This window comes from Bubalus kerabau, chromosome 4, assembly GCF_029407905.1.
Source record: "Bubalus kerabau isolate K-KA32 ecotype Philippines breed swamp buffalo chromosome 4, PCC_UOA_SB_1v2, whole genome shotgun sequence".
NCBI lineage: Eukaryota > Metazoa > Chordata > Mammalia > Artiodactyla > Bovidae > Bubalus > Bubalus kerabau.
Genome location: NC_073627.1, coordinates 163,997,228 through 164,022,110, shown reverse-complemented (window position 1 = coordinate 164,022,110; position 24,883 = coordinate 163,997,228). Strand labels below are relative to the sequence as shown.

Below are 24,883 nucleotides of genomic sequence, written 5' to 3'. Positions count from 1 at the left end.
TAAAGGAAATCAGTCCTGAATATTCATTGGAAGGATCATGCTGAAGCTGAAGCTCCAATACTTTGGCCACCTGATGCGAAGAACTGACTCATTAGAAAATACCCTGATGCTAGGAGAGATTGAAAGCAGTAGGAGAAGGGGATGACAGAGAATGAGATGGTTGGATGGCATCACCAACTCAATGGAGTTTGAGCAAGCTCCAGGAGTTGGTGATCGACAAGGAAGCCTGGCATACTGCAGTCCATGGTGTGGGAAAGAGTCACTACTGAGCAACTGAACTGAATGGTTTATATTGATCCTTAGATTCAGTTGCCACCCTTTATTGTGCCCTCTGGCCATTTAAAAGTAGACCAGATGTAAGGGCTAAAGATGAATGGATCACTAGTTGTTTTTCCCTCAAGCTTATGGAACAGATGTCAATTACTAACCTTTCCTGGATCTGAGTGATGATAATTTATCAGACAAAGGACACATTTTAGGAATTCGGGACAAAAGGTATAGTTTTAGGTTAATGGGGTGAGATGTTTATTGAAAACAAGACCGAGGTCTCAGAGTCCTACCCTGACTACCTAGCAGTTTCTACCTCATTCCCAGTCCCTTTGTTGGATCCTCAGGAGGGGAAGCCTGACGTGGGTTCAGAACTTTCAGAACAGTGGGAGAACTTATTGGATATTATTGTTCTCCAGTTTGTGGGGCACCCACCTGGCAGTATGGAATTTGATTTTATCACGCTGCTACCATCTCACTGCAGCTTTGTCTTTGTGCAGCTTCTTCTTGTCTTTGGATGTGGTGTATCTTTTTTGGTGGGTTCCAGAGTCCTCCTCTGATGGTTGTTGAACAACTAGTTTAATGTTGGTGTTCTCTCAGGAGGAGATAAGTGCATGTCCTTCTATTCTGCCATTTTGAACCAGAAGTCTCAATTTATTTTCCTCTTTGTTCTTTACATCTCTGTGTGTGTATTGCCTAAGGATATACTTTCTTGGCTTGTCTTACTTTCTCTTCCTTCCTTTTTTTCTTTCTTTACTTTTTTTAAATTTTTCTTTTACAGGATGTTTCAGTTTTAGAAATTTATAATGTTTATTCAAAAAGTCAGCATTTATATAAGCTAAATATATAAAGTGAATGCCTATAAAATCTAGAGTTTCTAAAAAATGTATAAAGAAATTGTGTACTGTAATAACCATTTATACTCCAAAAATGGTGTAGGTGTGTTTGTGTGTTAATATGAGTATGTGTGTAAGAGAGAGCTGGGGGAGAGATAGACAGAGATAGAGAGAGAGAGACAGAGAGAGAATTCAACTGGGAAAACTTTGATAACATTGCACAAGACTCCTCCTGATTCTGTGTGAAGCAGAGTAATAGGCTTCCTATAATTAGGTCTTTAGGGCTTTATTTCTGGAGTCTCATAAGTTTTATACATATTTCATCCATGAAGCATTTGAAAATTTTGCACAGAGGTTTAGAAACATCCTTTAGAACATTTAAATTGTGTCCCAAAGCCTGAAGCATGTTCTTTAGGTATTTGTGGGTCTCCACAATGGGGTTGTATTTCAGCCTGGGCTTCAGGGGCAAGTTGTCCTATTCCTAAATTTATTACTAAATATTAATTTTCTTTCTATTTTGAACTAGAGGAATCTAACAATTCTTTATTTGAACTAGAGGAATTTATCCTAGTTCTCATACCTGCAACCTGCATACTTCTATAGATGTCAACAAATCAGTGAATTTCTATGGCAAAATGATTATTCATCAGTAGCTGCCTCTTTAGAGGTTCATGAAATGAGGAGTCATGAAAATTGGCTACATGTGAAAAAGAAAGTTAAAAATATCTATTGTTGCTCCAACCTAGAAAGAGAGTCAGAACCTGGTTTGAAGGTAAGTTATTGTAAAGACAAGAACCAAATCTTATCAACTACAAGCAAAAGTTAGCCTGATGGGTTAAATGTGTCAAGTTTGAAATTAAGATGTTTTTCTCACTGAAGAGAGACTAAATATTGGAAATGGAATTTAAGGGTCTAGTCACTGAGAGGTAGTAGGGAAAAATAAAGACTTTTGAGATCACAAGAGCAGTTTAACATGCAAAGGCTTTGAGCAAGGAACAGAATGGAGTTTGCCCAGTAGTTATGAATTCCTTTGTGTCAGTGTGTAGCTTTTTAGAGGAGCACACAGTATTTGAACACTCTGTTATCATTTCTAGCTCATTAAGGCTCACTACACAGTAGAGCAGGAACTCTGTGTTCTGTAGCATGAAATTCATAAGAAACAAGTCTTTCCTGGTCCCCTAGCAGCAACCCTGATTCATTTGGCTCAATCAACTGAGAGCAAGATGAACTACATGCCACATACTGTGCTAGGGACTCTTTGTGCAGAGAAACATGTGAGGAGGAAAACTATGACCAATTTGCCTTAAAGACACCTCATATGTGAAACAGATGATTTACCAAAGCAGTGAATAGCCAGAAAGAGACCTGACTGAGCATTATCCTAGTGTGTTTGCATACACTATTGGTGACTGTTTTGAATATTTGCTTTTCTATTATTAGGTTATAATTGTAAAAATGAATGACTTTTCTATTTTTTTTTTTTTTATGTTATAGGCTTGCCAAAAATGTTAACATAGTCTCAGTAAAAAAAACAAAAAAAAACAAAAAAACAAACAGCCAGCTTTTTAAGACAAGGAACATACTAATGCCTCCCTAAAATCCTATTTTTTTTATGGAGTGAATTGAAACTTATGAGTGATTTTTCCTATTTGCCACTCAATTTGCTGACATCCAAAGGATCAGAGTGTGATAAAGGACTGGAGTGTTACATACTGTGATGAAGTGTATTAGGATTTGACCGTAAGATGAACATAATACCATTTGCCAGAACACTGTGTGTGACGTGATTAAACTTTTCAGCTGTATACACCTGGCCATGGAAAAGACGATGACTGGCCAAAGATGTAAAAAGACTCTAACAAAAGGAAGAACCGTGATAGAGTGGCATAAAGGAAACTACTAACAGTGGAAACCATTACTGTGGTAATTGTATAATATATACTATCTCATTTAATCTTATCAATAAATATATGGTACAGGTGCTGTCTTTATGTCCATGCTATAGCTGGGGAAGGTGATGATCAGAAATATGCCCAGGCCACCCTGCTTAGTAAGGGGCAGAGATACCATTTAAACTAAGCCTACCTCCAAGGCCTGTGTTCCTAACAATATTATGGAATATCTTTGGTAGAATATCATGTAGCATGGAGGCAGCTCTTGAACAAGGGTTTTTGTAGAGATGATTATTATAGGTGTAGGTATAATCTCCATTAGTCAATGAACTTCACATGTATCTACTGCCTTTTGGGGTCTCAAGTAGTTTACACAGTAACCCAGAAAATCTGAAAAATTCTAACAAAATGCAAATTTTATAAAAAGTTACAAAATGTTAAGAGCTGGGGATAGGAGATGAGTTTAGAATGGAGAAATGAAGTTGAGTTTGGAGTGATGTTGAGGTGACTAATTATGTCCGGAAATTGGGAAGATAGACCTGAGATTCAGAGAAAGTACCTTTTAAAGATAGGCGGACAAAGAATTCCCAAAGAGGGATGGCTCTTTGGACTTGTGAATGAAACAAGAATAATAGCTAACATTTATTGAGCTGTAATTTTGTTCCAGGAATTTTACTAGTTCCTAAAAGTAGTAGCACATTTAATGGAAAGAAAATGACTGGGGTAGAAGTATAGATTCTAAACCAGACCAGAGGATAGCTTTCAGTTTGATGGAGGGACAGGAGATCCATGTGGGCCTGAAAATCCTAATGATCCTTCTGAAAATATCTTGAATATTAAATTATGACTATATTTAAAGGAGTTGTTGCTGCTAAGTCGCTTTAGTCGTGTCTGACTCTGTGCGATCCCATAGACGGCAGCCCTCCGGGCTCCCCCGTTCCTGGGATTTTCTAGGCAAGAACACTGAAATGGGTTGCCATTTCCTTCTCCAATGCATGAACGTGAAAAGTGAAAGTGAAGTCACTCAGTCGTGTCTGATCCTAGCGACCCATGGACTGCAGCCTACCAGGCTCCTCCGTCCATGGGATTTGCCAGGCAAGAGTACTGGAATGGGTTGCCATTGCCTTCTCCAAAAGGACTTGTTAGTGTGTTTTAGTCGCTCAGTCATGCCCGACTCTTTGCGACCCATGGACTGCAGCCCACCAGGCTCTTCTGTCCATGAGATTTTCCAGGGAAGATTATTGGAGTGGGTTGTCATTTCCCTCTCCAGGGATTTTCCCAAACCAGGGATCGAACCCGGATCTCCTGCACTGCAGGCAGATTCTTTACTGACTGAGCTATGAGCTACAAAGGAAGCAAAGGACTTGTTAGTCTTTAGCAATTCCCATTTAAGGTGTGATACTGAATAAGAACAATTTTTAACTGTATGTAGTTGTGTCCCATGGCAGTGGATGGTTTGATGTCGTGTGCCATCAGAAAAGTGAAAGGAGAAAGGTTATACATCTCAAAGACAAGAACTCTTTAGCTTAAATGTAATTTATTTTATGGTAGGTATTATAGTCACAAGATTCAAAATTTTTAAAAGATACTGAACAACATACAGTTAACAGCCTCCCTTCCATTTCTGTTAATGAACTATTCATTTCCTTTCCTAGAGATAACAAGTTATTCCTGTTTATTTTTCTATAGGTATTCTACATAGGAGCAAAAAAATGTTGGTGTGTGTGTGTGTGCACGCGCGCACGCATGTGTGTGTGTGTACAGACACATATAGTGACTCAGATGGTAAAGAGTCTGCCTGCAGTACAGGAGACCCGGGTTCAATCCCTGGATCTAGAAGGTGCCCTGGAGAAGGGAATGGTAACCCACTCCAGTATTCTTGTCTGGAAAATCCCATGGACAGAGGAGTCTGGCAGGCCCCAATCCATAGGGTCGCAAAGAGTCAGATACAACTGAGCTACTAACACACACACACACGTGTGTGTGCATGTGTGTGTGTGTGTACACAGACATATATGTAAAATATTTATACACAAAGGTTACTGTGCCTTATATACTGTTCTGAACATTTGCATTGCTGTCTAGTCATTAAACCATGTCCCACTCTTCGGCAACTCCGTGGACCATAGCCCACCAGGCTCCTCTGTCCTTGGGATTTCCCAGGCAAGAATACTGGAGTGGGTTGCCATTTCCTTCTCCAGGGGGTCTTGTCGACTACCACTGAGCCACCAGGGATGTCAGTTCTGAATATTACCTTTACACTTAATAGTTCTTGATGATCTTTCCATGTCAATGCACAAAGAGTCTCTTAATCTTTTTGACAGCAGATCGGTATTTCATTATTTCTATGTCCCCTTCTCATAGAAATTTAAATTGCTTCCACATCTGCTATTACAAATGGTACTTTAATGAATCAGTTTTTAAATAAATTACTTTACACATGCACAGGCATAATTGTGTGGGAATTACCTAGCAGTATATTCTGTAGTCAAAGTTATATGCATGCCTTTATGATTCTGTTTAACACTGCCAATTTGTCCTTCACAGAGGATGCACCAATTTATGTGCTCACTGAGAATGTATAAGAGTGCCTGTCTCCTTACCTTTAGAAGGCAAGGTCATTAGAAATGAAACCATGGCTCGTCCCTGTAAGACATCAGTGCAGTGCTACCTAGAGGATAAGTCACAGTGAGTGATATTAGGAAATTCTCTGAGCAGAAGTTCCTTAGTAATTTGGTCACTAAGTTTCTTAAACATTCCTTTCAATATATATATGTATGTGTGTGTATATTATATATATATATAAAAACATATAAAGTACCAAATAGAGTAACAACATGTCAATTAGCAATAATAGCCTCAATTCATGTATCCATTTGTTTGTTTCTAGCTAATATATATATTTTGATCTTCAAATTAATCTAAATTTGAATCTCCTAATTTATCTTGGTAGCATCTTGGAATTGTGGAGTAGGGATAGAAATGGAGGGATAAAACTATTGTAGTTCTATCTTCATTTTGTGTTTGAGGGATAATTTAGGAGATTAGGAGCATTATAGTTGAAAAAGTTCATTTGGATTTATCTGTAAACTGGTGCAGAAATACCTGAATGAACTTTTTGGCCAATGCAAGTTCTTTTTTACAAACAAATGTTTGGTCTGTATGTCAGATTGTGAAAGTAAAGAAAGAAGATAACTCACCATTCATGGAATGGAAAAAATGAACAGATGTTCAAGTTAAGGCAAACAGTTGGTGAATGATAATTTAATCAGCCAGCCGAAAAAAGAAAGAGGGAAGTAAAAGTAATGCAAAATAAGTATGTAATAAAAATAAAGTATATGGAAGGAAAGAAATGAAGTACATTTATAATTGTATTCTAAAGTGAATGGAGTGAATATGCTCATAAAAAGCAATGACTGTAAAAAGAATTAACAACTTACACCCACATATATGTTGCACATACTTAGTGATCAGATATTTTTATACAATTATTATATTTAGTTTATTTATTATAATAAAAAATGTGACCTGTAAGTCTAAAGTTATATATTTTTGGCAGCAAGTTACTTGATCCATGTTGAAAATGTCAACAAAAAATATGAATTGTCTTTGGGGGAGATATTATGATTTATATATATACACATAATACATGTATACACATAATCAGGGCATTTATTGGATGCGCTATTCAAGTATTTGAGATAATTTTTCTGCTAGCTATATTTAATCAGTTCTATATAAATATTTATAATCAAGTTTTACTTGTGTATCTAGGATTATTTTTATATGTTTAATTTCTGTGTTGTTTAGTGTACACCTGTTTATGGCTGATAACCTTTTTCATAAATTGTGAATGTTATAATTAACTGACCTATTTTTATCACATTTTGTACTTCCCTGGGTCAGGAAGATCCCCTGGAGTAGGAAATGGAAACCCACTCCCGTATTCTTGCCTAGAAAATCCCATTGACAGAGGAGCCTGGTGTTCTACAGTGCATAGGGTCGCAAAGGACTGGACACGCCTGAGTACACACAACAAAGAGAGCTAAAGTTGGGCTTCCCAGGTGGCACTGGTAGTAAAGATCCTGCCTGCCAAACACAGGTGATGTAAGAGATGCAGGTTCAATCCCTGGGCCAGAAAGAACCCCTGGAGAAGGAAATAGCAACCCACTCCAGTATTCTTGCTTGGATATCGATAACATAAAAGTGGAATTTAAATTAAAAGTAAAAAATGTGATAAAAATTAATTGTAACATTCACAATGTATGAAGAATTTTATCAGCCATAAACAGGTATACACTAAACAACACAGAACTAAGCTTATAAAAATAATTCTAGATATACAAGTAAAACTTTATTCAGTTCAGTTCAATTCAGTAACTAAGTTGTGTCTGACTCTTTGCAACCCAATGGACTGCAGCACGCCTGGATTTCATGTCCATCACCAACTCCCGGAGCTTGCTCAAACTCATGTCCATCAAGTCAGTGATATCATCCAACCATCATTATATAGAGTTAATTAAATATAGATAAACAGAAAATAATCTCAAGGATTTGAATAGGGCATTTAATAAACCTGATTATGTGTATACATGTATTGTTATATGTGTGTATGCTGCTGCTGCTAAGTCACTTCAGTCATGTTCGACTCTGTGCGACCCCATAGACGGCAGCCCACCAGGCTCCCCTGTCCCTGGGATTCTCCAGGCAGGAACACTGGAGTGGGTTGCCATTACCTTCTCCAATGCATGAAAGTGAAAAGTGAAAGTAAAGTCGCTCAGTCATGTCCAACTCTTAGCGACCCCATGGACTGCAGCCTACCAGGCTCCTCCATCCAAGGAATTTTCCAGGCAAGAGTACTGGAGTGGGTTGCCATTGCCCTATATAAATAATATATCTCACCCAAAGAGAATTCATATTTTTTGTTGACATTTACAACATGGATCAAGTAAATAGAACCAAAAATATATAACTTTAGAATTACAAGTCACATTTTTTATCATAAAAAAATGAATTAGATATAATAAAATGGAATAAAAATATCTGATCACTAGGTATACATATCTAGATAATATTTGGATTAAAGACAGAAGGGGAAAAAAATTATCTGGAAACCAGTAACAAGAACATTTCATAGCAAAATCTCAGTCTATAGTAAAACAAAGTGTTTTAAATGACTCAGAGCCAGAAAGAGGATAAAGATAAAATACTAAAAAATATTTTTTCTTATTTCATGCAATTATAAAATGCCAAATAAGCCTAAAGACATTTACAAACACAAAAACCTACATTAATGAAACAAAATGGGAAGTACAAATCTCTCCAAAAGCATTAAAAATTTTTTTTGGAGAAAACTTGTAATATGGGAAAACCTCTTGTGAAACTCATGAAAAGAGAAATCAATTAAAATAGCAGTGAAAAAGTAGATAGAACTACTCATAAGGGGAGACTACAGAATTATGAAGAATTATACACGAATTATGAAGAATTATACACTAATAGATATATTTTTGTCACAGAAATGAATAATTTCCCTTCAAAATATAAAGAATTAAAGGGCTCTCAAATCACCATATTAAACCTATTTTGGTCTGATGTTTCTTTTGAAATATGAGTGCTGTCTATTAGATTACAAGATATTCTAGACTGTGAGTCAAGTGCTCTGCAAAATAAACAATTAAGTTTGAACTCCACAGCCATATGGCTTGGATTCAAGTTCTGGTTCAACCACTTATTTAGCTATGACCTTGACCTTGACATTAAGCAAATTACTTATTTTCTTCCTTTTTTATAATGAAAATGACTATGCTAATAATAGCAATAATAGCCTAATAGGGTTGCTTCTCAGACTAAATTAAGTAATGTACAAATAAAATAATTAGTAGAGTAAGAAATATTAGTCATTTGGTCCTTGGCTGTATTCATTTATTCAACAAATATTTCTGAACCTCTTATCTTTGTGTCTATTATATTGTAGGTACCGGTATTGTAGAAGTAAACAAGAAAAAGTCCCTGCTTTAATGAATTTTTCATGCTAGTGGACAAGTCAGATAATAAGCATAGCAGTGTAACATGGAACAGTGATAAGATCATTAATCTATTGTGTGAGGGTTTGTTGTTGTTAAGTCACTAAGTTATGTCCAACTCTTTGTGACTCCATGGACTGTAGCCCACCAGGCTTCTGTCCATGAGATTTTCCAGGCAAGAACATTGGAGTGAGTTGCCCTTTCGTTCTCCAGTGGTGGTTTGTAGCCAATAAAAATAGTTTATTTTTCAGTTACACATAATGCAATACTCGAATTTATTTTAAACTCTAGTTAACTTGTGGTAACAAACATGACCAAAAGCTCAGGCTTCAGCAAGGAAGACTTGGGTTTGAATCTTACCTCTGCTCTAAATTTACCTTTAATTAAGTTTACTTAATATTTTTGCTTTGATTTATTTATTGTAAAATGTGGATGATGATACCTCTCTCCCAGAACCTTGATGAGATTCAGTAAATTACATGGCATATTGCTTGTAGCTTGAAATACATTCGTTTCTCTTTTCTTCCCCCTCTCTATTCTATTTGGCCCACTTTATTTCTTTTCTTCTTTCTTTGGTCTATTCCTTTTTATATTTTCTTTTCTTCCTATGAGTATATGGTACTTCTACATTGGTTCATAGTTGAATATAATCATAGTAGAATACATATTTTATCTTAACACATTCTAATGTATTACAGGTGAAAAAGAAACCATACAATGGAATGGGAAAACCAAACGATTCTGGTGGAATTTTTTCTGAAGGGGCTTTCTGGTTATCCAAGGCTTGAGCTACTCTTTTTTGTGGTAGTCTTAATAATGTATGTGGTCATCCTTCTGGGAAATGGTACCCTTATTCTCATCAGCATCTTAGACTCCCACCTTCACACCCCTATGTACTTCTTCCTGGGGAACCTCTCCTTCCTGGACATCTGCTACACCACTGTCTCCATTCCCCCCGTGCTGGTGAGCTTCCTCTCAGAAAAAAAGACCATCTCCTTCTCTGGCTGTGCTGTGCAGATGTTCCTTGGCTTGGCCATGGGGACAACAGAGTGTGTGCTCCTGGGCATGATGGCCTTTGACCGGTATGTGGCTATTTGCAACCCTCTGAGATATTCTGTCATCATGAGCAAGGGTTCCTATGTGCCCATGGCAGCTGGCTCCTGGCTCATAGGAGTTGTCAACTCTGCAGTACAAACTGGGTGTGTAATACAATTGCCCTTCTGCAGGAATAATGTCGTCAATCATTTCACCTGTGAAATTCTGGCTGTCATGAAATTGGCCTGTGCTGATATCTCAGGTAACGAGTTCATCATGCTTGTGGCCACAACCTTATTCATAATGACACCATTATTGTTAATCATTATTTCTTACACATTAATTATTATGAGCATCCTCAGAATTCGCTCTTCTGAGGGGAGAAGCAAAGTCTTCTCTACCTGCTCAGCCCACTTGACTGTGGTGATAATATTCTACGGAACCATTCTCTTCATGTACATGAAGCCCAAGTCTAAAGAGACACTTAATTCAGATGACATGGACGCTACTGACAAACTTGTGTCTGTGTTCTATGGAGTGATTACTCCTATGATTAATCCTTTAATCTATAGTCTCAGGAACAAGGATGTGAAGGAAGCAGTAAAACATTTACTGAGAAGAAAAGTTTTTAATAAGTAAATGGAAAAGGGACAGGTAACTTTTATAATCACAATGTAGAAATCAATTATTTAATTTTGTTGGTTAGTCGCTGAGTCTTCTCCAACTTTTTTGCAACCCAGTGGACTGTAGCCCACCAGGCTCCTCTGTCTATGGGATGTCCTAGGCAAGAATATGAATGGATTGCCATTTTCTTATATTTCTTTCTTATCTTCCTGATCCAGGGATCAAACCCTCATCTTCTGCATTGGCAGACAGATTCTTTACCACTGAGCCACCTGGGAAGCCCCTCATATCCAACTAGGAGGCATTAAATTATTCTTTTCTACTTTCAACATATCTGCTTTGGCAGTTGTTTTTTTTTTTTTTTAATATATATACCTTCTGATACATGGGATCTAACTCTTTTGGTCTTACAACCAAATACCTGATATTTAAAGCTGTAAATATAAATAACTTCTGAGTCAAATTACCCACTGATAAAAATAGAGCTATATCTTTTTGTCTGTTCCATTGGCTCTCTATCCATGAAATATTTAATGAATTGCCAATCCAAGAGGAATCTGTTTTAAGAAATGTGAATCTATCTTTTAGATGGTTTTTACATTTGATTTTTATCTGGGGTTTATATTTCTTTCCTCTGTTTGTAACCTTCAATCTTTAAAAAAATCCCCTTTGTCATTTTACTTCTTACATTTATTTAAAATATTTATTTATTTGGGTCTGTTGGATCTTAGTTGCAGCATGTGGGATATTGCAGCACATGAACTTTCTAGTTATGGCATGTGGACTCCAGAGCTCACGGTCTCAATAGTTGTAGCACTCAGGCTTACTGGGCTTGGTTGTCCCGGGTATGTGGGATTTTATTCCCCAATCAGAGATCAAACCCATGTCCCTTTCACTGCAAGTCAGATTCCCACCCATTGGACCATAAAGGAAGTCCGTATTTCTTCTTGATCTGAGTTGCACACTTCAGATTTTCATCTTAGACTTTAATGTTTACTTTAATATTACATCTCTTTTCTCTGTAACTGTTATCATATTAGCCTCTGAATTTTAAATTTTATTTAGTTTTGATTATGTTTATTTTAGATTAAAAAAAAAACTTTGAGGTACTAAGTTACTTGGTTTTATTTCTCTTTGATTGTTTTAGCTTTCTAATGATAACAAAAATCCCATAATTCTTAATTGTTCATTTTTATTTAGATTTTAAAATATTCTTGTTTTTCTATCTTATCCTTTAATTTTTTTTAATCTTGTATTTATTTTCACTATGAGGAAGGCATACATTTCTCCTCTTATATTTCACAAATGAGGCAGTGAGGAACATTATACAGACTACCATAACACAAAGAGAGAAATTGAGTCTATTTCTCTTGAGTCCTTTATATTTCTATCTCTATCTTCTTGAAATGTTGTTTTAACTCTATTAGTAATTTTTTGAGAATGTTCTTTAAGAAATTTGAGATAACCATCAGTTAATCATTCCCAGATCCTACATATAACTAAAAAAAAGAAAAAAAAAAAGACCTAACTGACTTCCTCTTGGAATGGTATGCTTTCTGAAACTGTACAGGGAATAAAATGAGCTCTTGGGAGTTTCTTTTCTGAAAAGTTTATATATATATATATTATTTTTTGTTATTCTTTTACATTTACTTCTTTCATCATGATGGTCAATGAGAAGCTGCCCCCAAAGATTTTTTTTTTGAAAAATGAGATCACAGTTTTTTCACTGGTTTTCAGGTTTTCTCAATAGTTGGATTCAATGTTGGTCATTATGCACCCTCCCAGAAAGTGGAAACACCATATGGAAGATTGGTCTTTCTTTGGGAACACAGACTAGCAATTTTTGAATTTTATTTGACTTTATTAGGACAAAAAATGTGCCATTCAGAGGGAGAAAGAATACAGAAGTGTGAGGGAATAGTTGTTTTTAGAAACTTCTGGTTGTGGCTAATCATTTCTTATTCCTGATCACTATTTAGGCTTCACTGCTAGTCATTTGAGCCTGTTCTTCAGTGTCATCAATGTTGATGTGGTTCTTTTTCCAGTTTGTTTTATGCCATGTGTGGATTATTTTCCCTTTGTTTCCTGAGTTATAGCTGGCTCTGGACTTATTTCTACTAAGTGAAAATTTGAGGAAGAGTTGACTCATTGGAAAAGACTCTGATGCTGTGAGGGATTGGGGGCAGGAGGAAAAGGGGACAACAGAGGATGAGATGGCTGCATGGCATCACTGACTTGATGGACGTGAGTTTGAGTGAACTCTGGGAATTGGTGATGGACAGGGAGGCCTGGCGTGCTGCAATTCATGGGGTCGCAAAGAGTCGGACATGACTGAGCAACTGAACTGAACTGAACTGAACTGAACTGAAGAATCAGATTCCAGGGGAGTGATAGGAATAGCAGATCATAACAGTGTGATAGCAGTATCCTGAGGGGGAGGAGGTGGACATATATTCAGCACATGAGAGATACTCCCAGGGACTCTTGAAGTTAATTGGGAAGGTCATTCATCAAATTTGGAGTAGTCCACTAGGAGAACATGCTGCAAATTAGATTTGGAGTTGTCACTGAAAATTACGTAATGCCTATCTATAATAATAACTTTGTATGGATCTATGAACATTCAGGCGGTAATTCACTAGAATAGTCATTATTTCTGGCAGCTCCTCATTAGGATACTAATACTGTATCACCTGTTTATTTAAAAAGTGTTATTTTCTAAATTATAGAGGAACTGATAACCAACTCATCTAAAATGATATGTAAGCATTAAATAACAAGTAAAAAATATGAGTCCAAAACAAAGAAACTTTGTTTTCCCACTGAAAATGTTAGTTTTTCATCAGAAAATCACTTTAAAAAATAATTAAAATATTTAAAAATACAATTCAAAGGTTATATAATATTTAGTTATTACTAAATATTGGCTATATTTTCCATGTTGTAAATACATATTTCTAGCCTATGTTATATTCAGTAGTTTCTATCTCCCACTTGCCTGCCCATATATCCTGCCCCACTCAATACCACTGATAAGCCCTCATTTGTTCTGTTTGTTGTTGTTCAGCTGAGAAGTCACATCCAACTCTTTGTGACCCCATGAACTGCAGCACGTCAGGCTTCCTTGTCCTTCACTATCTCCTGGAGTTTGATCAAACTCATGTCCACTGAGCTGGTATTCCATCCAACCATCTCATCATCTGTCGCCCCATTTTCCTTCCATCCTCAATCTTTCCCAACATCAGAGTAGAGGGAAGATATAGATCTGTGAGTCTGCTTCTTTTCTGTTACATTCACTATTTTGCTGTATTTTTTAGGTTCCATATATGAGTGATATCATATCACTTTTCATTCTTTGTCTGACTTGTTTCACTTAGCATAATGCTCTCTGAGTCCTTCCATATTGCTGCAAAAGGCAAATCTTTTATCTAAGTGTAAGGCCAGATACTACACAAATCCTAGAAGAAAACATAGGCAGAACACTCTTTGACATAAATTGTAGCATAAATTTTTTTGGATACATATATTAAACTAAAGGAAATAAAAGCAGAAATTAAAAAAAAATGGGGCCTACTTAAATGTAAAGGCTTTTGCACAGTAAAGGAAACCATCAGCAAAATGAAAAGACCACTTAGTGAATAGGGGAAGATATTTGTAAATCATATGACAGATAAAGGATTCAGTTCAGTTCAGTTCAGTCGCTCAGTCATATCTGAACCCATGAATCGCAGCACGCCAGGCCTCTTTGTCCATCACCAACACCCGGAGTTCACTCAGAGTCATGTCCATCAAGTCAGTGATGCCATCCAGCCATCTCATCCTCTGTCGTCCCCTTCACCTCCTGCCCCCAATCCCTCCCAGCATCAGTCATTTCCAATGAGTCAACTCTTTGCATGAGGTGGCCAAAGTACTGGAGTTTCAGCTTTAGCATCATTCCTTCCAAAGAAATCCCAGGGCTGATCTCCTTCAGAATGGACTAGTTGGATCTCCTTGCAGTCCAAGGGACGCTCAAGAGTCTTCTCCAACACCACAGTTCAAAAGCATCAATTTTTCGGCGCTCAGCCTTCTTCACAGTCCAACTCTCACATCCATACCTGACCACATGAAAAACCATAGCCTTGACTAGATGGACCTTTGTTGGCAACGTAATGTCTCTGCTTTTGAATATGCTATCTAGGTTGGTCATAACTTTCCTTCCAAGGAGTAGGCGTCTTTTAATTTCATGGCTACAGTCACCATCTGCAGTGATTTTGGAGCCCAAAAAAATAAAGTCTGACACTGCTTCCACTGTTTCCCCATCTATTTCCCATGAAGTGATGGGACCGGATGCCATGATCTTCGTTTTCTGAATGTTGAGCTTTAAGCCAACTTTTTCACTCTCCACTTTCACTTTCATCAAGAGGCTTTTGAGTTCCTCTTCACTTTCTGCCATAAGGGTGATGTCATCTGCATATCTGAGGTTATTGATCGTTCTCCCGGCAATCTTGATTCCAGCTTGTGTTTCTTCCAGTCCAGCATTTCTCATGATGTACTCTGCATAGAAGTTAAATAAGCAGGATGACAATATACAGCCTTGACTTACTCCTTTTCCTATTTGGAAGCAGTCTGTTGTTCCATGTTCAGTTCTAACTGTTGCTTCCTGACCTGCATACAGATTTCTCAAGGTGCAGGTCAGGTGGTCTGTTATTCCCATCTCTTTCATAATTTTCCACAGTTTATTGTGATCCACACAATCAAAGGCTTTGGCATGGTCAATAAAGCAGAAATAGATGTTTTTCTGGAACTCTCTTGCTTTTTCGATGATCCAGCGGATGTTGGCAATTTGATCTCTGGTTCCTCTACCTTTTCTAAAACCAGTTGAACATCTGGAAGTTCACGGTTCATGTATTGCTGAAGCCTGGCTTGGAGAATTTTGAGCATTACTTTACTAGCATGTGAGATGAGTGCAATTGTGCTGTACTTTGAGCATTCTTTGGCATTGCCTTTCTTTGGGATTGGAATGAAAACTGACCTTTTCCAGTCCTGTGGCCACTGCTGAGTTTTCCAAATTTGCTGGCATATTGAGTGTAGCACTTTCACAGCATCCTCTTTCAGGATTTGAAATAGCTCTACTGGAATTCCATCACCTCCACTAGCTTTGTTCGTAGTGATGCTTTCTAAGGCCCACTTGACTTCACATTCCAGGATGTCTGGCTCTAGGTCAGTGATCACACCATCGTGATTATCTGGGTCATGAAGATCTTTTTTGTACAGTTTGTCTGTGTATTCTTGCCACCTCTTCTTAATATCTTCTGCTTCTCTTAGGTCCATACCATTTCTGTCCTTTATTGAGCCCATCTTTGCATGAAATATTCCCTTGGTATCTCTAATTTTCTTGAAGAGATCTCTAGTCTTTCCCATTCTGTTGTTTTCCTCTATTTCTTTGCATTGATTGCTGAGAAAGGCTTTCTTATCTGTTCTTGCTATTCTTTGGAACTCTGCATTCAGATGCTTATGGCTTTCCTTTTCTTCTTTGCTTTTTGCTTCTCTCCTTTTCACAGCTATTTGTAAGGCCTCCCCAGACAGCCATTTTGCTTTTGTGCATTTCTTTTCCATGGGGATGGTCTTGATCCCTGTCTCCTGTACAATGTCACGATCCTCAGTCCATGGTTCATCAGACACTCTGTCTATCAGATCTAGGCCCTTGAATCTATTTTTCACTTCCACCTTAGAATCATAAGGCATTTGATTTAGGTCATACCTGAATGGTCTAGTGGTTTCCCCTACCTTCTTCAATTTAAGTCTGAATTTGGTAATAAGGAGTTCATGATCTGAGCCACAGTCAACTCCCCGTCTTGTTTTTATTGACTGTAGAGAGCTTCTCCATCTTTGGCTGCAAAGAACATAAACAATCTGATTTTGTTGTTGACCATCTGGTGATATCCATGTGTAGAGTCTTCTCTTGTGTTGTTGGAAGAGGGTGTTTGCTGTGACCAGTGCATTTTCTTGGCAAAAGTCTATTAGTCTTTGCCCTGTTTCATTCCATATTCCAAGGCCAAATTTGCCTGTTACTCCAGGTGTTTCTTGACTTCCTACTTTTGCATTCCGTTCCCTATAATGAAAAGGACGTCTTTTTTGGGTGTTAGCTCGAAAAGGTCTTGTAGGTCTTCATAGAACCATTCAACTTCAGCTTCTTCAGCGTTACTGATAAAGGATTAATATCCAATATATATAAATGAATCATACAGCTCAACCTCAAAAAAGAAAACAACCTGATTTAAAAATGAGCAGAAGAACTGAATAGAGATTCTTCAAGTGAGGAAACGTAGATGGTCAACAGGTACATGAAGAGATGCTCAGCATAGCTAATTATCAGGGAAATTCAATCAAAATCATATGAGATATCACCTCCCACATGTCAGAATGGCTGCCATCAAAAAGAACGTAAATAACAAATGTTGATGAGAATGTAGAGAAAAGGGAACCCTTGTACACTGTTGGAGAGAATATAAATATGTGCAGCCACTATGGAAGAGAATATGGAAATTTCTCAAAAAACCAAAAATAGAACTACCATATGACCTAGCAATTCTACTCATGGATATACATTCAGAAAACACAAAAACTGTAATTCAAAAAGATATGTGCACCCCAATGTACATAGTGGCAGTATTTGCAATAGCCAAGACTGTATATTGTCATCCTGCTTATTTAACTTATATGCAGAGTACATCATGTTAAATGCTGGGCTGGATGAATCAAAAGCTGGAATCAAGATTGCTGGTAGAAATATCAACAACCTGAGATATGCAGATGTTACCACTTTAATGGCAGAAAGCAAAGAGAAACTAAAGGGCTTCCTGATGAAGGTGAAATAGGAGAGTGAAAAAGCTGGCTTAAAACTCAGTATTCAAACAATGAATCATGGCATCTGGTCCCATCACTTCATGGCAAATAGATGGGAAAAAGTGGAAACAGTGATAGATTTTATTTTCTTGGGCTCCAAAATCATTGCAGATGGTGACTGCAGCCATGAAATTAAAAGGTGCTTGCTCCTTGGAAGAAAAGTTATGACAAACCTAGACAAGTATAATTTTTTTTTAACAAATTAGATTGCTTCTGAATGAGTCAGGATATGAGGAGCTAAGGTTCTAGAGAGAGTTAAACCTACCAAGACATTCTATTCTGAACTGAAGGGAGGCCAAGTTTCTGAATTAAGGAAGTTAAATGATCTCAACAGGTATAATTCATTTACCAATGAAGCACTTGCTAATCTTTAGGCTGCCCAGAGTTAGAGCGCTTGAAATTGAGCAAAAGGAGGTTAAATATGTTAGGTTAGGTTTTACTGAGAAGCCTGGTAGGCTACAGTCCATGGGGTCGCAGAGTCAGACACAACTGAGCAACTTTGCTTTCTCTTAGGTTTTATCAGTCCCATAGTGGGTATGAGATAAAAATTGAAGTCCATTGACTCTTGAAAGAGAAATCTCCCTTGTACTAACTCCAGGTTCTCAGTTTGGAACCTACAGCAATAAATCTAAAATAGGGGATGAAACAGATTTATGGCCAAGTTATACAAAACCTGAAATCCATCTCTAACTTGTCTCAGTGACTCTTTGGATTAAAGCAGTCTTTCTCAATCTAGGCTTGTATCAAAGGATAAAGGAAATTCTCTTTGTTTAAATAAAACATCATCCAGAAATTATGTTTTTTATGTATGATAACTGGTAAGATATAAGATCAAAAGATGAAAACAGATGATTGAAAGTCTCTCAGGATGATCCAAATATAGAAGTTACCAGACCTATTTGAAAATAACCAGTGTTAACATGTACCTTTACATACATTACAAGATGACGAGTTCACTAGAGCATTTGATATTATATTAAAAAGTCAAGTAGATATTATGGAGCTGAAAAATACAGCCAGAATGAGGAACTAGAGATGGATTTACCACAACTTAGACACAATTGAAGAAAGGATTAGCAAATTGAAAGGTTAATCAGTAGTAATATCCGGACTGATGTATGGAGAAAAAAAGAATGGAAAATACAGAAAGGAGTGTAAGAGCTTGTATGGGTCATGTTGGAAAAGACTAGCATGTATAGCTGAACACTGAGGGGGAGAGGAAAGAGGGGAAGTGGGGTAGAAAAGAAATTGGCTAATACTGAATGATTTTCTCAAACTTATGAAAGACATCAAGCCTTAAACTCAAGAAGATCTGTAATGTTAAGAAGGGTAAATAAAAAGAAAGCCACATTTAAGAATCTCTTTGTAAAATTTTAGAAAACCAATAATAAAAATGAATATGAAATTCAGTCAAAGTAAATAACAGACATTTTTCCTCAAAGAAGTAGAGCCCAAGAAAACAATCTAGAGCCCAAATTTCACCTTATGGCCATTTAAAAGTGGGATAAGAATATTTTATCCTCTATTACTCTGATAACTGAGATAATTGTAGAGATTGCTGAAAATGAATGGGTCACATTACAAACTCAGAGGCTACTTGGGATGGCATCTCTACAGTTCTATTAATTGGAATGTTTGCTATGTAGTTCAAGGGCCATCTGCAGAGGAATGGAATAGGCAAATAGTGCCCTCTAGTTCTGCTTGCACAGATATTTCTCAAGAATCAGGCCTTTTACTTAGCTAAGTGCCTGAAATAATTACAAAAATTTTGCTATTGTTTTTTTTTTGCCCTGAATTTCTTAATTGAACTTGGAGAATTATACCCAGGAGAAATGGAAACTTTCTTAACTTCTTTAGGTTTCAGAATAACAAAGTTAAATTGTTAAGGGAGTTGGAAGGTCCCTAAAAGCAGTAGGAGACTTTAGTAGAGAAGTTCTAGGGATTGCCCTTTGGAAGATTTGGAGAAAATCATAGGGGGTGATTTGGGCAGAACAAATCTTCATATCATTATTTCTCTTAAGAAATTATTAAACAGTTTTTTTTAATTTATTTTTATTTTTTTAATTTTATTTTATTTTTAAACTTTACATAATTGTATTAGTTTTGCCAAATATCAAAATGAATCCGCCACAGGTATACATGTGTTCCCCATCCTGAACCCTCCTCCCTCCTCCCTCCCCATTCCATCCCTCTGGGTCGTCCCAGTGCACCAGCCCCAAGCATCCAGTATCCTGCATCGAACCTGGACTGGCAACTTATTTCATACATGATATTTTACATGTTTCAATGCCATTCTCCCAAATCTTCCCACCCTCTCCCTCTCTCACAGAGTCCATAAGACTGTTCTATACATCAGTGTCTCTTTTGCTGTCTCGTACACAGGGTTATTGTTACCATCTTTCTAAATTCCATATATATGCGTTAGTATACTGTATTGGTGTTTTTCTTTCTGGCTTACTTCACTCTGTATTAAACAGTTTTTAATTAACATGAGCTATGCATGTTGACACAGTGAGTCAGGCAAGATTTGGGTTGATTTTTTGCAAACTAGGAACATCCATGTCCTTTTCTAGTATAAGCTGAGTAAAAGTACCTCTGCACAACCCACTTTAATACAGTTTTAATAGAATACTATCAAAATTGCAAATTTTAGAATCTTTTACTCTTTTGAGCACTACACGAGACTCTCAAGAAAGACTTTGCTGAAGATCACCTTTAAATATTGAAGCACACTTTAACCAAAAGTGAAGATGTGCATGCCGTGTGCTGAGGTAAATGGGAACAGACATTAGCCATCTCCTTCTGTAATCTCAGATTTACAAAATTTATTAATAGATCTTAGCTATGCCAGGAAACCAGAACAAAGATATTTACTTTAAAAAGAAACACTAGTTGGTAGGAAAAATATTGAGATGAAGAAATGAGATTTGAAGGTTTGATAAAACTTTTGCTTATGTGTTCCAGATTTGTCATTTGCCTAGACAAGTCATTGAACTCCCTCAAGTACATGTCAACTATTTTTTTGCATTTAAAATTTTTTATTGATGTATAGTTGATTTACAATATGTGTCAGTGTCTAGTGTATGGCAAAGTGATTAAGTCAAATATATCCACATATTCTTTTTCATTATGGTTTATTATAGGATTTACATATATTATAGTTCCCAGAATTATCTGTCAATTTTAAAATGAGAAGGTTGGGTTAGGAGTTTAGAGTCTATTCTGGCTCTGACATTTAGAAAGAAAGAGAGGAATTTGTTGAAAAAAGCTTAATTATCTTAGCATTGTAATCAGAAATCATTTTAGAGAAAGAGAAAATATAAAGTGACTTGGAGTAGGTGAGACCCTGACAAAGATGTAAGATAAGAATGAGGTAATGAGTGGGACTCCATCTGGATGAGAAAAGGTGAAGACTTCATTGTTTTGTTTCTAAAAGTAGACAGAAGAGCAGGTGAAGGGAGAGGGAACACGAGGACCCAGAGCCAGAAAAAGAAAACTGAGTGCTGGGTGGGGAAAACCCAATGGAGAAACCCTCAGTGGAGTGGAGGTATTTGCTGACCAAAGTGGACGTTAGAGATCAGACATGTCTAACTTTTGCCTTTCTGGAAATAATTGGTAAAATGTTTCATTTTCATACATAGATTGGAGGTTGAAATTTTAATAAATTTTGAAAAATTTGCTATGTTTTAAAAATCTGAGTCAATGGGCCAGCACCATAGCAGCATAGAGGCAATTATGCTTCAGGAACGCAGGGAGAACATGAAATCATAAACCACTATTGTGATTCTGAGAAACATTAAAGCGATCATGGAATTGGGATTATGGAGGGAGAATGTAAAGCAAGTTAATCTAGATCTTGAAAATCTTCACAAGATAGAAACTATTACCCTTCAGTTGTGTCCAACTCTTTGTGACCCCATGGACTGTAGCCCGTGAGGCTCCTCTGTCCATGGCATTTTCTTGACAAGCATACTGGTGGGGGTTGCCATACACTCCTCCAGGCTTTCTTCTTGTCCCATGAATCAAACTTGTGTCTCTTGCATCTCTTGCACCTCTTGCAGATTCTTTACTGCTGAGCCACCAGAGAGCCGGTAAAATCACGTTTCAAAGAGGTCAAGTGATTTGCTAAATTTTGCATGCCAGTAAACAGCAGGGTTGATTTCGGAGCCTAAAATCTCACACTCTGACAGTGCTCTAATTCCTTACCGACGATGACCTTTTGGAAAGTATTTCTTCCTCTTCTAAGAGCACAAGTGATCATTGTCTTTTCACATCTCATTGTATATCAAATACTTAAAACTAAGAGCTAATCATTTTGTTTCTTAATTCAACTGGTTTCTTTGAGATCAGAGAAATGATCAGAGAATTTTGCAGATGTATATAACAAGTTCAGAGGTCTTCAGGCTTTTATGTTGACACAGAGAACCTAAGTGAAAATGCATTTATCTTAACACATATCAAAAACTTGTCATGTTCAAAGCAGCCATGTATAATTAAAAATCTTAAACATGACTTATCGCTTTGCTAGTATTGTGAGGAACAATCTCTTCACAAGCTCAGCCTCCACTGCAGCGGCAATAGGGATGTGCATATCTGGGTATAGGCAGTGTGATATACTTGAACAACATAACTGTGTACAAAAAATGAAGCTGTACTTATGATTTATGGCATACAGTTTTGATAACTAATTGAAATATTCAAGAAAGTTAAGATTAAAGCCAGGAAGGAAAGGTACTTCAGATAGATAATTGCATATTAAAATATATAAAAAATAAATCTGCATGCTAAGAATCTGGACCCACGGAGTGCTTGTTTTAGACCAGAAGGTAGAAGTAGAGTGTTGGAAGATGAGATCAGAGAAGTAGGCAATGACGAGAATGTGAGGCTTGTGTAATTTGTGACTGAATTTGTTTGAACTCTATTTTGAAAGACAGTGGTTTTCAAACATACTTCCATATGTGATCAGTTGTGAGATATATTGTAAATAATTTGCTTTACATTATGAATTACTTACCTTTGTAATAAAGGATGGGTTGAAGATTATTCCGTAGTCAAAAATGCCTTCTTGAAGACAGATATCACATAGTGTTAGAGTGAATGGATTCTTGCTGATCTCTTGTTTATATTCCTTAGTATGTGGCATTTCCATCTGTTTTTTTTTTTTTTTCCACATAATGTGAAACTTTTTGGAGTGCAACCAAAACCTTTCCTGTTTCAACTTTTACAACCACAAAAAAATGTTTCTTTGCCCAGAAACTTCTTCTGATCTTTAACTTGACTGAGGCCAGTTCATATTTTGATTAAAACAAATCTCAAAATATCTTACTAAGCAATACCCCTGACATAGGTTAGCATTTGTCTCTGTGTTTGCCTAGTATCTTGGGGCATATGTATATCATGTTATTGTAACTTTTAATTTACTTGAGTGTGTCTTTTATTTGATTTTGATTTGCCTAAGAGAAGAGCTTGTATAACCTCACTCTAGATTCTCAGTGCCTTAGAGTGTATTCAGTAAATGTTGGATGAATGAGTGAATATTGCTAGTAATATTGGAAGGCAATGCTCCCTTTAAAGTTCCTCCAACAAAAACTCCTTGAAAAGTTGGTAGAGTGTAAATTTTAAACATAGGCCATGTGTACTTTTATTCACTATTCCAGATGAATAAAGAAGAATAAAATGGACAAGACAAATGCAACAGTCATTTCTAATTTTATTTTTCTGGGATTTACTCACTATCCCAAAGTTGAAATCACCATATTTGTGCTGTGCCTGCTGATGTACTTGATCACGTTACTGGGCAATATTATTCTGATCTCGGTTAGTGTCCTGAATTCTCACCAACACACGCCCATGCACTTCTTCCTGAGCAACCTGTCATATCTGGACATCTGGTATACTTCTTCTGCCCTGACTCCAATCCTGGAAAATTTTATTTCAGAGAAAAACACCATCTCATTCTCAGGGTGTGCTGCTCAGATGTACTTCTCTCTGGCCATGGGCTCCACTGAGTGTGTGCTCCTGTCTGTGATGGCGTATGACCGATATGTAGCCATCTGCGAGCCCCTGAGATACCCCATCATCATGAACAAGAGGATTTGTGTTCGGATTGCAGCTGGCTCGTGGGTGACAGGCTCCTTCACTGCCCTGGTGGGAACTGTGTCTGTTGCAGCCGTCACTGTGTGGAAGTGGTGTCATCGATCATTTCGCTTGTGAGATTCTTGCCGTCCTGAAACTGGCTTGTGTAGACACTTCCAAGGTGCACTTAATCATGCTGGTGATCAGTGTACTTCTTCTTCTCATGCCAATGCTCCTCATTTGTATTTCTTATGCATTCACCTCTCTAGCATCCTAAGAATCAGTAATTGGATGATCGAAGCAAAGCTTTTTCAACATGTGCAGCCCACCTGAGTGTAGTGGTTTTATTCTATGGGACAGCTCTCTCCATGTACCTGAAGCCGTCAAATATAGATTCACAGGAAATAGATAAATTTATAGCCTTGGTATATGCTGGCTTAACCCCATGTTGAATCCTATCATTTATAGTTTATGGAACAGAGAAGTGAAAGTGGCTGTGAAAAAATTGCTGGTTAGGAACCCTCTCTGTGCTCTTTCAGTCTCTAGTAGCAAATAATATCTGTAAATATTAAGGGATATTTAGTGCTCTATCTATATATCAGGAGATAGTTGGGGTAGACACTCATTGTTAAATGTGATGTGCAATTTTCTAAGTCTCTTCTTTAATCACTGAAAGTCTAAGTAATATCAATGTATCATACATAAGTTTATCTGATCTTAAACAAATAGTCTCATAATGACAAATTTTAATTTTTATTTGGGGATACAGGGTTAAATAAATTATTTTTGTTGGCTTAGTGATATTTTTATTTCTTTCTAAATTTTAAAAAAATTGAAATATATTGATTAATATTGTTTCAAGTATATAACAAAATAATTCAGTTATGTGTGTGCATGTATTCTTTTTCAGATTCTTTTCCAAAGTAGTTTATGATAAGATATTGAATATATTTCCTCATGTTTATAGTAGGTCCTTGATATTTATCTGTTTCGTAGGTAGCATTAGGTAATCGGGTATCTATTAACCTCAGGCTTCTCTGGTGGCTCAGTGGTGAAGAATTTTCCTGACAATGCAGGAGGCACAGGTTCTATCACTGGGTCGAGAAGATCCCCTAGAAAAGGAAATGGCAACTCACTCCAGTATTATTGCCAGGGAAATCCTACAGACAGAGGAGCCTGGTGGGCTATAGAGTCTGCTGCTACTGCTCTAAGTCGCTTCAGTCATGTCCAACTCTGCAAC

At 37.0% G+C, this 24,883-nt stretch overlaps 1 protein-coding gene and 1 pseudogene across 1 annotated transcript; both read left to right on the top strand.

Annotated features, from left to right (window-relative positions):
- The first annotated feature begins 431 nt into the window (after positions 1-431).
- Positions 432-10,695, top strand: LOC129651765 (olfactory receptor 13C2). The gene is made up of 3 exons (XM_055580339.1): positions 432-495; positions 768-791; positions 9,720-10,695. Exon 3 carries the CDS (start codon positions 9,739-9,741, stop codon positions 10,693-10,695), a length of 957 nt encoding a protein of 318 aa, XP_055436314.1. The 5' UTR covers positions 432-495; positions 768-791; positions 9,720-9,738.
- Positions 10,696-23,244: 12,549 nt separating this feature from the next.
- On the top strand, positions 23,245-24,364 carry LOC129651764 (olfactory receptor 13F1-like; annotated as a pseudogene).
- Positions 24,365-24,883: the final 519 nt, after the last annotated feature.

Bases quoted from the DNA above. Each gene is read 5' to 3' on its own strand.
- LOC129651765 (XM_055580339.1), top strand. From the start codon at position 9,739: ATGGAATGGGAAAACCAAACGATTCTGGTGGAATTTTTTCTGAAGGGG.